Source organism: Ostrea edulis, chromosome 5 (assembly GCF_947568905.1).
Source record: "Ostrea edulis chromosome 5, xbOstEdul1.1, whole genome shotgun sequence".
NCBI lineage: Eukaryota > Metazoa > Mollusca > Bivalvia > Ostreida > Ostreidae > Ostrea > Ostrea edulis.
This window is the reverse complement of record NC_079168.1, coordinates 41,666,432-41,681,496: the sequence shown is the minus strand read 5'-3', so window position 1 is coordinate 41,681,496 and position 15,065 is coordinate 41,666,432. Positions and strand designations below refer to the sequence as shown.

Genomic DNA, 15,065 nt, shown 5'->3' with positions numbered 1-15,065 from the left:
GCTCATTATTACAACTGTATTTTTATCGAACTTGGCATTAACTCCACTTTTGGAAATCGTACCTATACTCCAACTGCTCTTTCAAAGGACGAAATTCTTCAAAACCATGCTTCAGTTTTATACACATTTAATATCCCAGTCAGTGCGTCGGATGAATATAAGTTACCGTACCTATACTGGATTCCAAAACTTAAAAAAAACCCTACAAACAGAGATATATTGCTGAATCCGGTAAATGTTCTACCAAGCCCCTATCTTTACTCCTAACGAAAATATCAATAGTTGTGAAGGAGAAACTTAAAACGTACTGTGCGACTACAAATGCCAGAAGTGGTGTAAATCAAATGTGGATTCTAAAAAAATTCTTAAGAACTTTTAATAAACTTGAAATAGCAGAACTTTTCTCAAATCAACATCATCAAAACTTTTCAACTTTATACACGATCATTCCTCATGATAAATTAAAGACAAAGACTAGACTTTTTGACATCATAGACAGTTGCTTCTTCAACAAAAATAGAAAACGCAAATATTCCTATCTAGTGATCAGTCATCCAAGATAAAATACTTTGTTAAACGCCCCTCTTATCACACTCACAAGTACTCTGAAGTTGAAATAAGAAATATGCTGGAGTTCCTCATTGACAATATCTTCGTGGTCTTTGGTGATCAGGTCTTCCAACAGTCTGTTGGAATCCCCATGGGCACGAATTGTGCTCCTTTGTTAGCTGACCTGTTTTTATATTCCTATGAAGCAGAATTTATTCAAACACTTCTACGTGAGAAGAAAATATCTCTTGCTGTGGCCTTCAATATATCGACGATGTATTATCTATCAACAATAATAATTTTCATTTATGTGTCGATTCAGTATATCCCAGTGAACTCGAAATAAAAGACATCACAGAATCGTCCACGTCTGCTTCATACTTAGATATATTATTGAAAGTAGATATCAACGGCAAACTAACAACTCATCTTTATGACAAACGGGATGATTTCAGCTTCTCCATCGTCAACTTCCCATATTTATATAGCAATATTCCATTATCACCTGCATATGGTGTTTACATATCTCAACTGATTCGATACGCAAGAGCTTGTTCTGCGTATGGTCAGTTTTTAAATCGAAGCAGGCTACTGACAAACAAGCTGATGGTGCAGGGGTTCCAACAGTCTCGTTTAAAATAAGCATTTCGCAAATTCTATAGTCGTTATAACGATCTAGTTTGCCAATAGAACCTATCATTGGGTCAAATGCTGTCTGACGTGTTTCATACCGATTCTTAAACCGTTCTTGGCACACTGATTTTGACTACGGATAAATCCGTTTATCTGATCAAGATATAGGGCTCACGGCGGGTGTGACCGGTCAACAGGGGATGCTCACTCCTCCTAGGCACCTGATCCCACCTCTGGTATATCCAGGGGTCCGTGTTTGCCCAACTATCTATTTTGTATTGCTTATAGAAGTTTTGAGATTGACCACTGTTCGTTATATTTACCTTTCATTTAACCATCGAGCATGTTTCTCTGGTGGTGGACAATTTGTCCTTTAGGATACCTGTCGCTCGATACATATTCGTTCATGAATACATGAGTGCAGAAATCCTCAGATTCAGGTGACAGAGTGACATCCGAGTCTCTATTCTTTATATACCTTTCGGCTACACTTAAAATAAGTGCATACCCATTTAACACAGTAAATAGCTAGATCAGACTGTCTGCAAAACAAAAGAAATGGAAATTTAACATGTTTTTATTTTCTTGTATTTCGAGATAGTTCCATGATTTTTCAAAGAACTTGTCGCATAAAATTAGTTGCAAATAATATATCTATAGTTAAACTCTATTTTGTATTGGTTGTAGGAGTTATCAGATTGATCACTGTTTGTTATCTTCACCTTTCTTTAAAACACATGTAATCGAATTATTCATCATAGGCACCTATAAAAAGTTTTCACGTGGTGCTTTGAAGCATGAAATATGACGCTTCCCGCGAAGAAAAGCTAATGTTCTCCCTATTTGGTTATCATTTGAGCTTCAACAATAATCTTTCGTGTTCCTCTGTGTTTATTCATAGAAATGAGTAATCGAAGGCAAGAGTCAGTAAGGTCAAATATTTATAAAACTATGATCAAAAGTCGCAAAGCCCCCTACCCCATCTGACGGCTAAGATAATGTACTGTGTTCCCCTATATGTTATACCAGGTATATACAGATGAATCTTAAATTTTCAAAGTCCGCGAGACCACAATAAACTTTTTGGAGATTGAAAGTTTGACTTTTCGAAAGTTTGGAAATCAGCACTTTGATCGACAAATTGTAACTTTTACACTAAACGAATATTACCTTTTTTCAATCGTGTGAGGGTGGTGAAATTCATAATTTCGCTTTGTATGTATAATCTTAAAATTTCTCATTGAAAGATAGTAAAGCTGAACAAGATAACAGTTTATTCCGAACCGCATCCAGGCGGTACGTGATACTGACTTGTCAGAATGTATTTCCGACCAGAACCAATCAATCATACGATTCAAAGAAAAAACAACTTATTTACAATTATTTACAGAAGCATCTCAATGAAAAATACTAATTCATAGTAACCTAAGTTTTCAAAACAGTGTCTATTGTGTGTTCACTGCTGAACTGTATTAACACACGAGGATAAGGTTGTTTATAGCATATCGAAATCGACCCTGAAGTACAGCCCTCTGTAATGTAATATCCAATGTAATTCTCCAGAGTCCATATTACTACAAGATCTACAGTCTATTTACACTAAAAAAAACTTCTGGATAATAGTATACAATGCTAATAAACAGGTCTCACATCACCATCTATCTAATTCTCCCAAACATCGATCTAAAAATAGAACGTCCAGAATCTTCTGTAAGTCACATATATATCAATCAACAATATCAAGTACAAATGTAATGCACAACAAGACAATAAAGTGAAGTTGTATTGTAGAGGTAATTATAATGAAAATAATTTAGAAAAATATTTTATTCTCCTACTTCCATAACAAAGAGGTATTGGTGCATCGAGTGTGCGACAGTATATAACGTCTACTTTGAATTACATTGTTCCACTGCCATAAAAATATCCCGATGACAAAAGTATCTTCTTACTTTTTTATTTTCATATTTCATTCTGATGTTTCATCCTTTCCTTCGTTTCATTTATTCAGGGTGTTTCTCAACAGATTATATACGCGAGGGCATGTTCTGCGTATGAGCAATATTTGAATTGAGACATGCTACTTACAAATAAGTTAATGTTTCAGGGGTTTCAACAATCTCGTTTGAAGTCAGAATTTTGAATTCTATGGTCATTATAATGATCTTAATTGGGACCCTGCTCTATTCCAAGGAGATATAAATAATCTTGATTTCACCGAATATGTTGCATTACTATCACATAAAGCACAATAATACAAATAAGAGAAATGTTTCATGAAAGGTGAAGATAACGAACAGCGATCAATCTCATAACTCCTATAACTAATACAAAATAGATAGTTGGGCAAACACGGACCCCCTGGACACACCAGAGGTGAGATCAGATTACTAGGAGGAGTAAGCATCCCCTGTCGAGCTATTGATAGCTGTCCCTAAAAACCTACCATTGAATTTTCCTCAATTTTACTTACTATAAACTTTGAACTTTACTCAAAACAAATAAAAAGAACCAACATACATTTGGAGGATAATGAGATTGAAATCCACTCTGTTGTACCCTCCAAATGCATAACATGTCAAAATTGTGCAAAACATAAGAATTTCACGGCACCAGAAATATTGTTTGTCATTTATCCCTGTCGTTGGGTTAAATGCTCTGACATATTTCACACCAGTTGGGGTCGTTCTGTGCACATTGATTTTGACTACGGACTGTTCCGTTTACTCAATGAAGACATAAGGCTTACGACGGGTGTGTCCGGTCAAAAGGGGTTGGTTACTCCTCCTAGCCACTTCATCCTGTAATTGACCAAATCATCTGTGTGTTTTCCTTACATGAATTTTGAATTTCTTATTAATGTTTAACTTTTAACTGTGTTAGTAGCTATTAGAAAAGGTTAATATAACGAATTGTGATCAATCTCATAACTCAAATAAGGAATGCAAAGTAGAGAGTTGGACAAACACGGACCTCTGGCTATGCGAGAGGTGGGGTCAGGTGCCTAGGAGGAGTAAATTTTGCCTGATGACTGGTCACACACGCCGTTAGCCTTGTTTCTCTATGAAATGAATTATAATTTCATTTGTATTCCTACAGTTGTCATTGTACATGTATTATGCAGACTGCGACAAACTTATCCAGTGCCGATTGCCTGTCTTTTATCTGGGAAGAATAAGATTTTTTTCCTGTTTTGAATATCTATACGATAAATATATTGAGGGACTTTAAACACGCAACACTGTGTAAGTTCTCGTATTGTTTTTTCCATAATATATTTCTGGTATATAATATATGTGAAATAAGGTCTTATATCCATCAATTCAAATCTTCATTGCTATTCCCTTGGAGGCTACATTTACAAATGAGGTCAAGGACAGTAAGGGTTGGGGAAATTTTGGTTTGGTTCACTAATACTAGGTATATCCACTTATAGTGTTTTATGACGGCGCGTAGGAGACGTTCCTTTGACTGACAAATGGTCTGAATGGTTCGTGGAAGAATATTCTGCCATTCTTGAAAAAAAAAAAAAAGCAACACCCTCTTCCGATCTTGTGGATTATGCGACTGAGGCTGGCGTCTGCGCACATGTCAACGAAACTCGTTTTAAATATGTTCAATCTGATTAAGGTCTTGCGAACATTAGGGGTCAATCAAGGGCATTGATTCCATTTCTTTAGAGAACATTCCGTATCAATCTCGCAGTGTGCGAGCGAATTGATTTATCCGCTGTCCCATTACAGTCTGTGGCGTCAATGGTTATGTTCAAGGTGTAAACCATCATCAGATTTTCTGCAGAAAATCCCATGACGTTTCAATATTCTAGAAACTGTTCTACGATGAATTACCTTACCATGGCGTCCAATTGTTTGGTTCGCCGTCATCGCGACAACCGTAAATCTATTTGCAAGTGACGTTACCGTATGAACACCTGTTGATGTTGGGCTGTCACAAATGGTCGTCCAGGTCTTGGGTGATCATTTATGGACCCTGTTTGGCGATGATATCAAGCAATCGACTTATCGTGCAAGGGTGAACGTTAAAACGTCTAGTTACTTCCAGCTGACGGACGCCTGTTTGCACCATACTAATGCTTGCTTTCGCAAAACATTATCAAACGCAGCATCGTTTAATTTTGTTTCAATTGTAAGTGCATTAGCCACCAACATAGGGTTGTTTCATGATGGCAAAAATGGTTTTTACCTTTTCCTGTGCAGTGCTACTTACATCGTGTAAACAAATATCACAGGTAACACAGATAGCGGATTTTTAACATCAGACCGATGTATTGTGGGGGGAAATTTGCAGTAAGTTTGAAAACATTTTTAAAAAAAAAAATTGATGTTGCGTTTCGTGCTAGCTTGTATCTGCAAATTATATCTTTTCTACATGACTAATGACAGTCCGTCATCACAGGCCTCTGTCTACCAAGGCTAATGACAGACATTTTCAATTAGGGAAAAATCACAAGAAAGCTTCTGATTTCAAAATTAAATACAAAAATCAGTTCCCTTGGTTCAATAATATAAGATAGGTTAGTTTGAAAATCAGTTCCCATTTTTCAATAATGCAAGATATGGGGGAATTTTAAAAATCAGATCCCTTGGTCCAATAATGGAAGAAATCGAAAAAAAATTAATTTTCTTGGCAAATTTCGAATTTGCGAAATGCTGACTTTAATAACGAGACTCTTGAAACTTCTGTAATGTCAACATATATGTTAATACCTGCCTTGATTTAAAAACTGATCATACGCTGAACATGCTTAATATGAATATTTTGTGAAAAGTGTATTCTTGTGTGATATGCATGCCGGTTTCCAGTTAGTTTCATATTAGTACTGCTTCATGATCATATTTTATAAATCAGATAATTTCGGGGCCGCTTATGTGACACCTTACTACAATTTGCCCCACATCACTTGGGAAGCTAACGATCCAACTTTCGAAAAGAAGCACATTTTCCGGACCCTTATACGACTGTCTTCAACGTTTAACAAAGCCGGCCTAGCTGTGGCATCGCTGTTCGTCAAATTCAACTGGAATATAACTGCAATACTGATACAGGCATCTAGCGGTGAATATATTTTTGCAATCTATAAATTGTTTTTACACTTTTGTGGAAAATAAATTCTAGAATATGATGTTGAGATGATTTTAAGGGTTTTAGTAATCAGCGCTCACTACATTGTCTTGGGTCGTCTATTTTACAGCCTTGTGTTTGCATGCGATGAATGGTTTCCTTACCAAGGTTACAGAGTATAAGATCACTGTTGCTTCCTATCAGCGTTTTGACGAGGACCCGTCAGACAGTCAGATTGATGAATATCTGCGCATTATCAAGAAATCAGCGAGAAGTATGACCTATAAATTGACTGTATAAATGATTTTACTCTCCGTTTTCTATATTCGTAATTACAATTTTATTGTGAAAAATCTGTTTGAAGTTCAAATTAGTTTGACGCTGAAAATGTGATGATTTTGATGGTGTTTTCTTCGTTTAGTTGTGTTTATGTGTGCAAAGGAAAACAATTTCCGTAACATAATGATACGAGCTCATCACAACGGCATGACCGGCGGAGATTACGTCTTTATCGATTCCAACTTCATAACGAATGACAACTTATACCGATACAGGGTGTGGTACAAGAACGATTCCAATGACGTCATATCACGAGAAGCATTTCGTCATGTTATTCATGTGAGTTTATTATTGCGAGCGCCCTTGGGCGATAGCAATATATACGTTAGTGATTTGCAGCAAATGTGCATCCTTGGGTGCTATATGTATAGTACAGCATTCTGGGAGTTATATAGAGTAATAATCTCAAATTTTATTTACGTTTAAATCCTGATGATTTTAAAACTCTTTACGCAAGCAATAAAAATGTGTTTAAAAAGAATTTACAGGTAGTTATATCTGATTTTTATTTGCGGGTTAATTATATAGTACAAGGATTCCAAGGATATTATCACAAGTAGTCTAAAACAACTTTATTTGTTTTACATGATGACATCATTGATAAAGCTTGTACTTATATTGTTGTGAATACAAGATTAGCAATAATTAATGCAACTAGTCTTCAGATACTATAACGCGCGTTAGCCTCAGCTAAAAATATCTTCTTTTTCTTGAAGATTACTGTTCTCAGCAGTTTCCGTAAAGTCATATGTTTTAAAAAACAAACCATTTGCTTTTGGATCTTTCCTCGACATTGCTGTCCTCGTAAGGTTATATGGTAACATTCTACCGTCATCTTTTTATGCCTATACACCTTCAAAAATAATAAATAGTGTATGATTTCATTAGATGTGTTTTCTTCCATGAAAAAGTCTTCACTTGGCCAACAACTGATTTCACAGAGAAGAGAGAGGTATTAAAAGACAAGAAGTTTACTTCGCCAAGCCTGATTCTCTTCAATTGTGATATTGTCTCTTCAATCTTTTATCAAGTTTAGTAGCATTCCTTTTCTACTTAAAGGTTCCAATCCATAAATGTGGGGAGAGGTCACCAGTCGGAGTTTTACTCACATTATTTCTGATTTCAATATGTTATATGGAGGGTTTGAATGTTTTCAATCTTGTCATCTATATATGCCAGTAATGCCTTGTACTTGTGTGGCAAAAAGGGGAGGGTGTCAGCTGATTAGAGGGTTTTTTTTTTCTAGAAAAAAGGCGGACTTTAACACATCCCCTTCATATAACATGTTTAACTATTTTTAGAAAATAAAAGTCTTTAAAAAAACCCAACAATTCCAAGTATAAATTTAAATTACCATGGTGGAAATTTCATAACTAATTAAACATTTCTTATAACCTCTACTTGCATAGTTGATGATAGATACGGCGCTAGCACTCTAATTTTTTTTTTAAAAAGATAAGATTGTTGAATTAATTATGTTGAGCGTGTATTAAAACTGATAGTTTTAATTAATCTCTAGTGCATTCATTGCTTTATATAAAACCTGTTAATTCTGGAGTCAATAAGCTCGATTAAAACTGATACACTGTATATCGGTTCATTTAGGGTTTCAAAATTGGCGAAGGTTAGAAATGCATGTAGAGCTGTGTAAATATTTCAACGACTGTACTTGGTGATTAAAATTATAGAGAATATGTAGATGAAAGGTGAAGATAACGAACAGTGATCAATCTCATAAATCCTATAAAGGTGAAGATAACGAACAGTGATCAATCCCATAACTCCCATAAGCAATGCAAAATAGAGAGTTGTGCAAACATGATATGATATACAGATATGAATGGTTTTTAATTTCAAATTGGTGATTATTATCGTGGGGATTTAGAACTCCACAACTAGCACTCCGTCAAAATAAACCGCTGTACGACAAGTCGAATACAAGTATTACTATCAATATTCTTATTTTGAAATATCCATGTCAATAAGTTCGCTCGTTGAATGTTTCAATTCAGATAACACCAGTTAGATGGTATGACGAGTCCAGCAAGGAACGCCATTTAGAGCTATATAGAGCAATACCACAAAAGATGACAGAGATGCCCTGGAACGACTCCATAGCACTTGATGAAGGCATATCAGTAAATATATAGTGTTCCTACTTATATATACACATAGGCGGATCTAGGAATTTGTGAAGGGGGGGGGGGTCTAGCACTTGATCTTTTACGTACTTTTCATATCCTCCACCCTCCCCATTCACCCCTTTGCTGCTGTATATAACATCATAAGGAGATCGTGAGACAGTCTTTATACACGAAAATACTTAGTTTATTTACTACTTGTTTCCAAAGTTCTAGTCATTCTTATCTCCATACTCAGACCTTATTTCGCATTGAAAATAAAGAGAAAAAAGAATCTGATTTAAAGGTTACTCCCAATAGGCTGAGGGAAGCTCTAGGGTAAATGGTGCAAAATCCTGCATTCTGAGCATTTCTTGGTGCTTCTTTTTCACTTTCAAATTGTTTTCTTCTTAAAGAAAACTTTTATGTTACATGTACATATACTTTTTAATATTTCTTAAGTGATACTTGTATCTCAGGAAAATGTCGTAAATATATATCAGTGGTCTTGATAAATTTGACTTATGTACCATTTTGACTCAAAGACTCGTTAAAATTGAATGACTCTTAAACTTTTTGGTCCGCAAAAGGGGGAGGGGGTCCGGACCCCTTGGACCCCCATCTAGATCCGCCCTCCTATACATTACATATAGTTTGTAATATCAAATCAACGTACAATCGCGAAAGTAAATTTAATTCTTTGGTTGAGTATGAACATTTTTTCATCACTGCAGCCGTCGACAGCTTCCCCTACTCTGCACGATTCCATGTACCTTGCCGTTCTATGGTGGGAGCATTGTTATAACAACGGTCTGGACCATCGGAACGGAACAGGGCTGTTTGAGTTCACACAAAACCTCAAGTATAATGGTAAAATTAGCAGCAGTAGCGTTTACATGATATGCATGATTTAAGGATAGTAACAATGAAATAGTTAGTGCGTAAACATTGATTGTATCTTGCTTAACGTCTCGCTCGAGAATTTTTCACTCATATGGAGACGTCACCAAGACTGGTGAAGGGCTTCAAATTTAGGCCTATGCTCGGCGCTTACGGTCATTGAGTATTGAGGATTCTTTAGCGTGCCACACCTTCTGTAACACGGGACATCCGTTTTTAAGGTCATATCCGAGGACCCGTGACATTCACACCTGATGTCGAGCGTTGACGATGGAACTGTCACTACCTATTTTAACGACTTAGGTCTGTCGCGGCCGGGATTCGAAACCCGGCCTTCCGCATGCGGGGCGAACGCTCTAACCTCTCGGCCACCACGGCGGTTTGTGCAACCTATCCAATAGCAATGGTAAATATAACAACAATAACACAGCAATAATATGTTTGATTTAGTATGTTCAAAGCAACAGTTACATATCAATGGTAATCAGGTAAAGTAGCATGTTAATATCTATCACGGAAAAGGGTAGTCTTTTAGCTTACGTAATCATAGCAGCATATCAACAGTGAGCTTATTACTTGTAGCATGTTAACTTTAAATATAGCAAACGACAACATCTTAGTGACAAAAATGGTAGCATAGTAATGGATCATATTAAGGGCAAGCAAACTGACAAATGTATGTCAACGGTACACCTAAACTTGGCAAAGCTAATGGACACTAATGTAAATTGGTTTTCAATTTCCTCGACGTTTAGCCGTGTTTTTTTTTAATTATGAAAAGATGCAGTAAACCCATACGTCATATACATAATACTATTTGCATATCACGTGAATTTACATGCACAATGGTACGAAGAGTACTGTAGTTTTGTTTTCAAAAACATCTTACTTAAAATATTCAAATAAAACCCCTTTGAATCGACACGATTTTGTTGAAAACAAATTAGATAATCAATTAATATGACAGTATCTGATACGTGTAAAACATAGCAACAAACATAAAGTTTAAAACCTGACGCACATATGTATTCAAGACATGTAAACTTTTCATTTTCAAATCAAGGCACAAGCCTTGTTTGTGTTTTCAACATGGCGTCAAAGTTGATGGATTCGATGAAAAGAACTTTTAGAATGAAACATTTCAGGAGTTTTTTGTATCTGCACCTAAATTGATTTACATGTATCTTGAACCTATGTCGAAATGTTTGATGCTTTTGACATATTTTTTGAGTCGACTCGCGATAGCGAGAAGACCTTGTTACCACAGACACTACATTTCAGATTTTGAGTACAAACCTTTATTGATACATACGCGAGATAATGCAAATAGTTCTTAATCTCTGGTCATTGAAATTTCGACAAAATATGGGAAATATTGTGCATAGCAAAGTGGTTGGTTTAAACAAAGTATTGGTTATTGTGTTCTTGGATTTAAATGCAGTGTTACCTAATTGCAATAAAAAAATTTGATCATTTGATTTGGAGACAACATGTACGCGCATTAATACGTTATGTACAATCTCTGCCCGGTGTTGTTATTCCTTACACTCACATTAGCAGTGTTATTCCACATGTTAATCCATTATTCTAACAGAATTCTGGCGAACATGTATCTGAAATGAATTAACGAATTCTATATTTTCTTTGTTTAAATAAATAAACAACGAACGAGTTAACATCATTCACATACGCACGTGGTACATTTTTGCGGGAATACTTCATGTAAACAGAACGAAGGAAGAGGCGATCATATTTGAAGACTTTAAGAGAATAATTTGTATACTGTTTTGTCTTTTGCGATAGGTTTTTGGTATTTGACATACAAGTACCGATAAATGATCGTCTCGTGTAAATGTGCTAGGTACCATGGATAGTGACCTTTGATCTTGAACTTTAATGTTCACACAATGTTTGAAGCTTTTATGGGTAAATTCCTCTAGCCGATGTGTCGTGTTCGTAGTTTGTGACATCACATATCCATAGATATCTAGTTCAGCATGATACGCATCTTTTACCATATTTTAAAGATTCAGAGTTAAAGCATATATAAGACGGTGCTATATACCCCATCCCTTGTCGAAAATCGCGGGCGAGTCGACTCTGAGGCCCTTGAGGTACATGTATTTGATAATCCTTAATTTTGAAATGAATTTTTAAATTTTATCACAGCAATTAAATATACATCCGTATTTTCAGGCTAGTAACGAAGTACTTAGCTACTGGGCTGTAGAGACCCTCGGGGACTAATAGTCCACCAGCAGAGGCCTCGACCCAGGGGCCGTAATGTAAAACTTATACGGTACCAATTTTGATGCACCAGATGCGCATTTCGACAAACAATGTCTCTTCAGTGATGCTCAAGCCAAAATATTGGAAATTCGAAATAACAATAAACTTGTAAGTACTAAAAAACCAAAAACCAAAAACCAAAAAAAAAAAAAAAAAAAAAAAAAAACCAACAAAAAAACCAGAGTGTCAAAGACTGGAGTCAAATTCGTCTAAAGATCAGAGCTATGCATGAGGGAGATAATCCTTAATTTTGAAATGAATTTCTAAATTTTATCACAGCAATTAAATATACATCCGTATTTTCAAGCTAGTAACGAAGTATATCATGTGTAGAAATATCTTTAAATTGCATTAATTTTTAATAAATCTTCAGATCTATAACAAAATACATTGTACACACCTCTTTAAACGAAATTAAAGTACAACTTTCGAGAACAAATATATAAATCAAGATTTAAGGCTCAGGGCGGATTAAGCCTGAAGCAGCACTCGTCCAAAGAACAAATGGAGTTTCTATTTTTCATTTCTTAACAATACGAGAAAGACTGGGAAGAAAAATTGCTGTAACAGTTGTGACGTCACAGATACACTAATCTCAGCTTCACTAGCGGTGGGATATTAAAAACATAAAGGTGGAAGCAAGTGGTCACCCTTTTCGTGAGCCCAATATCTTGATCAGTAAAATGGAGTAACCCGTGGTTAAAATCAGTATAATATCGTATCAGTATACTCTTATATCAGTATATTTTTTATCACTATAGTCTTGAGCTCTTTGTTTTTATTTTCACGTTCTAAGTCTCCAGTGAAGTCACAGTTGCAAATGTCATTATGATGTATCCAAGTCATATTTTTAATGTATGATGAGCAATTTATCAGTGGAGGAAGCTCAGTGGTAGAGCACTCTCGTAGCAACAGGGATGTCATAAGTTCGAACCCCGATTGTATCATGGCCACATAAAACTTAAGACATAAATATAGGTAGTGATTGCTCCTTAGCCAATAGCTGGACAATTAGAAGTGAGAACCACGGGTCTTTCGGATATGACCTTAAAAACGGAAGTCCCGTGTTCCGTGTCGCGGCAGGCGTTGGTACGATAAAGAACTCTCACTGCTACGACCCTGAGCGCTTAGCATAGGTCTAAATTTGTGGTACTTCACCTACATCTAGTGACGTCTCAATATAAGCGAAAAATTCTCAAAATGACGTACAACAAACAAACGAAACGAAACGGTACGCAAATTTCTATTTTACTTCATCTTGTGTTGCAGGATAAACAAAGTACACAGGTATTGTTTTTGAAACAATATGATTGGGGACGAGGCGTGCCGAAATCTCTTGGCATTTTTGTTCCGAACACAATGTCATTATGTTTCGGTGACGTTTATTTGCCTTTTACTTATTTAGTATGTGCAGTAAGATACAACACATTGGATTATGTATAGTTCACGACAAACGTTTTCTATTAAAGGTACGAGTGGTAGGATTCGCTTTGACGGTAATGGTGATAAACAGCCCATGTTCTGGGTAGAGGACCTGAAGAATACGAGCGATGATTCCAGGATATTTGCCATCGTAGAAACGTATCTGGAGAAGTCAGAGGTTGGTCAATATTGAGAAATGGTACTCTGTTTGACGCAGTCATTACAGCGAAATGTTGCCTTTCGAATTCTTTAAATGCATTCAAGCTTAATAAATTTATGAAAATTATAATCTAGATATTAAAATGTACATTTGTATTTTATCAGTAAAATATCGTAGTGATCATTTTACCAAGCAGCCGACATTAATTAAAAGTGAAAGTCACGGGTCTTTCGGATATGACCTAAAACAGAGCTTCAGCGTTGGCAGGATAAATAATCACCACTGTTACAACCCTGCACGCCATGATGAAGTTAAAGTTGGTGACACCTAAAACTAGTGGCGTCTTTATCTAAGTTAAAAAAATCTCGAATAAAACATAAAATAAGCAAAACAAGTCCTGTTGGATTTTTCCACATATCCTAGTGAACTCCAAATAAAAGACACCACAGAGTCCTCCACATCTGCTTCGTACTTAGATACTTTATTGAAAATAGATATCAACACCAAACTAAAATCTCAACTTTATGACAAACAGAATAATTTCAGCTTCTCCATCGTCAACTTCCCATATTCATTAGGCAATATTCCATTATCACCTGCATAATTATGGTGTTGATATATCTCAACTGATTCGATACACAAGAGCTTGTTCTGTGTATGACCAGTTTTTAAATCGAGACGGACAAACAAATTGATATTGCAGGGGTTTCAATAGTCTCGTTTGAACTCAGTATTTTGCAAATTCTATGGTCGTTATAATGATATAGTTTGCCAAATACGACCTAGCCTGTCTTGGGGAAAACGCTGTCTAACATGCTTCTTACCGATTGTTAGACTGTTCTTGGCACACTGACTCTGACTCCGGATTACTCCGTTTAACTTTTCAAGATGTAGGGCTCACGGTGGGTGTGTCCCTATTGACAGGGGATGCTTACTCCTCCTAGGCACAGGACCCCACCTCTGGTATGCCCAGGTGTCCGTGTTTGCCCAGCTCTCTATTTTATATATTGTTTAGTTTAGGAGTTATGAGATTGATCAGTTTGGTATCCTCACCATCTTATCTAGCATAACATATACTTACAATCGTAATACAGACGCTGGGTTATCAGTGAGATTAGAAGACTATACAATATACGCACGTAGATACAAGTCAGAGAAGCGAAACATAAAACTGATAAGCAATCACATGTACTGAAGAATAATTTAATCGTACACACAGGTACACAATAATTAATAATTTTCCATTGAATTGATCTTAAACTTTCACATATATCTTAATGAAATGTGGATATTTTAGCTAGAATCCTAAATATAAGAAATTTCGGAATTTCATCTTCAAGTGCCCTTTACATTATCTCGTGATTTTGAAATCCCAAACCAGCTATTGACCTTGCAAAATATATTATTATTGTCCATTTGACAGATGAAAAATGTAGCTTTAATATTGTACACAACTACATGTATATCCCTGTCAATGACCTTGACATTTCATCTGTTTCCTTCGAACCCAAAAAGAACCAAACTATTGTGCAAGTAACCAGATTGGATCGGTTAAGAAATCGTGTATACAT

General features: G+C 35.9%; 1 protein-coding gene across 1 annotated transcript in view; it reads left to right on the top strand.

Moving 5' to 3' along the window:
- The first annotated feature begins 6,411 nt into the window (after positions 1-6,411).
- LOC125651161 (atrial natriuretic peptide receptor 1-like) overlaps positions 6,412-15,065 on the top strand; it is a 37,077-nt gene continuing 28,423 nt past the window's right edge. Inside the window, exons 1-5 of the mRNA XM_056164504.1 lie at positions 6,412-6,538; positions 6,686-6,882; positions 8,616-8,741; positions 9,458-9,593; positions 13,382-13,512. Coding sequence (XP_056020479.1) covers positions 6,412-6,538; positions 6,686-6,882; positions 8,616-8,741; positions 9,458-9,593; positions 13,382-13,512 — 717 coding nt within the window. The remainder of the gene's footprint in view (positions 6,539-6,685; positions 6,883-8,615; positions 8,742-9,457; positions 9,594-13,381; positions 13,513-15,065) is intronic.